Consider the following 3,238-nt stretch of genomic DNA (forward strand, 5'->3'; position numbering starts at 1 on the left):
GGAGGGCAGTATGAAATGACGAGGACCCAGCGTTCCAGAGTCCCCATCGATGCAACCACTGCTCAGGTGAGTTCCCTCTATCCATTCAAAACCCCAGTCCCCACGCCCAGTGAGGGTCAACTAACGGTCCGTCACAGCCGCCTACTTCCGGGCCTCGGCCAATAAGGAACCCAAACGGCTCAGCCAGTCAGCGCCCTGCGCTGCTTCCGGCGTTCGGCGTGCTGCCGTGGAGACGGAATGGGCGAATTCAAACGCGGGGGGTGCTGAACTCGCAAAGGCCAGACACAGACGCTGTGAGTTCCGCCTTTCTGCAGCACTTCCTGCCCCGGTCTGGGGTCGTTGGACTTGTCCTAAGTCTGGGCGCGAGGCCGTTTGAATTGTGGGCGCTACCCTGGCACTCTCACTTCCAGGCCCCAACCAATAAGAACCGACACTGCTCAGCCAGTCAGCGCCCTGCGCTCTCCCCGGCGTTCTGCGTGCTGCCCGGGAGACGGGCTGGGCGAATCCAAACACCGAGGGGCGCTGGACCCGAAAGGCTTGACGCTGCGTCTGCGCTTCCCTCCTTGCTCAATTTCTTCGCCCCCGGCCTTTGGCCGCTGGATCCGTCCCGGGGGTGCGGAGACCCGCGTCTAGTGGACCCGCTGCTTCTCCCCACCCAGCCAACAGGTGAGTGGCAGTGGCAGTTTTAGGGGCACGAACGTGGGTTCACGCCTCCCTCAGCTGGCGCTATAGAGACTGCGGGCCTGGAGGGGCGCTGGCCACTCTTTTTCCCGCTCCCGCCCTCGTTCGGCCCGTGGATTCTGTGCCCCACGCGCCCCTCTTCGCCTCCCTGACAGCTCTGCGTTGCGGTCTTGTTAAACTAAAGACCCTACACAGCTTTCTTGGGGCTTAGGTTCAGGGCACAAGGGACACCTCTTCTAGGACCTGGGTGCAGGGGGCATTCGAGGCGCTCGGGCTCCAGGGTTCGGGAGAGGCGCTTTATGGACGCCCAAGATTCGGAGTTTTTACTTATTAAAGCCTCGGCGGCGCTTCTCGGGTTCTAAAGCTGGCCTCGCTGACTGATGTCAGTGGACGGAGGGGGCGGTGAAAGCCGGCGGTTCGCTGGCCACGAGCGACTGAGGCTGCACTTTCGAGGTCAGGCCAAGCTGAAAGCCTGCTGTTAATTCTGTCAAGTGCTGCCAGGAGGAGCACCTGTTGAGCGTTTAGCATCGTGCCATGCCCCCTTTTATGTCCTCGTGGAAGGGTGACTTCGCAGAGTTGAGCGTGCATCCCGGGGGGGTGAGTTAAAACAGATTGTGGGGCGCCACTTCCAGAGTTAACGATTCCATAGGTCTGGGCTGGGGGCCGAGAATGTGCTGGGTCTATCAAGTTTCCAGGTGTTGCTGATGCTGCTAGTGAGGGAGCGAATGATAGGAACGTGGGGATGATTGAGAGAGAGTCCCAGTCTTGACTTGCATGCCCCTATCACCTGGCCTGTTTCACCGCTTGTTGAATGCTAGCACCTGCCCCCTGAATCTTAACTGCCTCGTTTGCTTGTACGAGTAGGTGTGATTTGTTCTGACTTTTGGCTTCTCAGATGATATACATAGGTAAACTTGTAGATTAAGAGATTTGAAAGGCGCGCCACGCTTTTAGAAAATGTGGAAGACTGAACTGTGTCTGGGAATACACACCCCGGTGAGAAAACGATGACGAAACGCAAGGAAGTAATAACTGTGCAAGTCAGAAGCGTGATTACGTTTGGGGAGTAGGATTACTTTTGGGGAGTAAGGGGAGTTGTGACTGCGACAGGCTCCTGGAGGGGTTTCTGGGGTGGCTGGCAAAGTGCTATTCCTGACCTGGGTGGTGATTATGAGGTGTCCCTCTTATAATAATTCATTAAACTATACATTTATTTTGTGGGGTTTTCTGCATTTGTATTTTATTTTACAATTTAAAAGTTTATTTTACAAATTTTAGAAAATTCATATTGGGACATCTAAGGTGAGGAATGTCTGTGGATTGAGTCAGCAAGAATCCTAAAGTCATGGAATTTCAAATTTGAAAGATAATTTAGAAGATCACCTTGTTTTCAAGGAATCAGTTATTAGTTTTACATAAAAACCTAATTTCAGCATCTTATCTTGATATATCCTCATGTAGCCAATTTGTGAACATTTAATTAAGGTCTCTTTTTTTCTGGTTTAATAGCTTCTCCATTTTAACATTATTGATTTAATTCTCATTTTGATTATATTACATATTGTGTATTGTTGACCTCTTGCCACATAATTATTCCTGTTTAGGCTGTAGTTGGGTGGGTCAGGAGGAGTCAGGATTGCTTCTTTTTAATGAATGGGTTTAGGGAGGAGAGGAAGGTAAAAGGAACTCAGTAAAACTGTTTATTTAAAAAAATAGATACTGTCTTTTTTTTTTGTTTGTTTCAATTCAGTATTCTCCCATATCTTTTCTACTTAGAATTTAAAAAAAATTACTGTCGATTAGTCCAATTTCTTCTAATTTGGTCTTGATACGTCCCGGGTTTATAATCCAAATAACTAAATGTAATTACTTTTTATAATCCAGATAACAAAATGTAATTACTAGCCTGTACATTTTTATAGAATTTCCCCCCATTTTACAGTAAGTTTTAATTTTATTGGAAGATGGAATCATATAATTCATTATTTCTAGATTCTTAGATTACTGATTCCCTGTAATGGGACAGGTCAGCAAACTACTGTCTATCGGCCAAATCTGGCTCTTTGCCTGTTTTTGTATGGAATACAACTGAAGATGAATAAGATCTAATGTACATCATAATGATCAGAGTCAACAAGAATGTATTATGTACTTCAAAGTGACCATGAGACTAGATCTTAAATGTTCTCACCATAAAAAAGGAATGATAATTATGTGATGTGAGAGTGGTGTTGACTAATGCTATGGTGGTAATCATATTACAGTATATAAATGTATCAAATCAACACCTTGAACATATACAATGTTACATGTCAATCACATCTCAGTAAATAATTGAGATACAATTCACATACTATAAAATTCACCCCTTTCACCATTTAGTGGCTTTTAGTGTATTCACAAAGTTGTACAACCATCAGCATTATTCAATTCCAGACCATTTTCATCTGCCCCCAAAGAAATCCCATACCCATTAACTCATTGCTTTTTTATGTTCTCTGTTTCTAAGGGATTTTGTTAGGGGCTCTGACTTAAACATAAGCTGTTTTTAAAGGTG

General features: G+C 46.4%; 1 protein-coding gene across 1 annotated transcript in view; it reads left to right on the top strand.

Annotated features, from left to right (window-relative positions):
- Positions 1 to 1,215: 1,215 nt before the first annotated feature.
- Positions 1,216 to 3,238, top strand: part of ULK4 (unc-51 like kinase 4) — a 438,917-nt gene continuing 436,894 nt past the window's right edge. The window contains exon 1 of the mRNA XM_019631040.1: positions 1,216 to 1,278. Coding sequence (XP_019486585.1) covers positions 1,216 to 1,278 — 63 coding nt within the window. The remainder of the gene's footprint in view (positions 1,279 to 3,238) is intronic.

This window comes from Hipposideros armiger, unplaced genomic scaffold (assembly GCF_001890085.2).
Source record: "Hipposideros armiger isolate ML-2016 unplaced genomic scaffold, ASM189008v1 scaffold_18, whole genome shotgun sequence".
NCBI classification, from domain to species: Eukaryota; Metazoa; Chordata; class Mammalia; order Chiroptera; family Hipposideridae; genus Hipposideros; species Hipposideros armiger.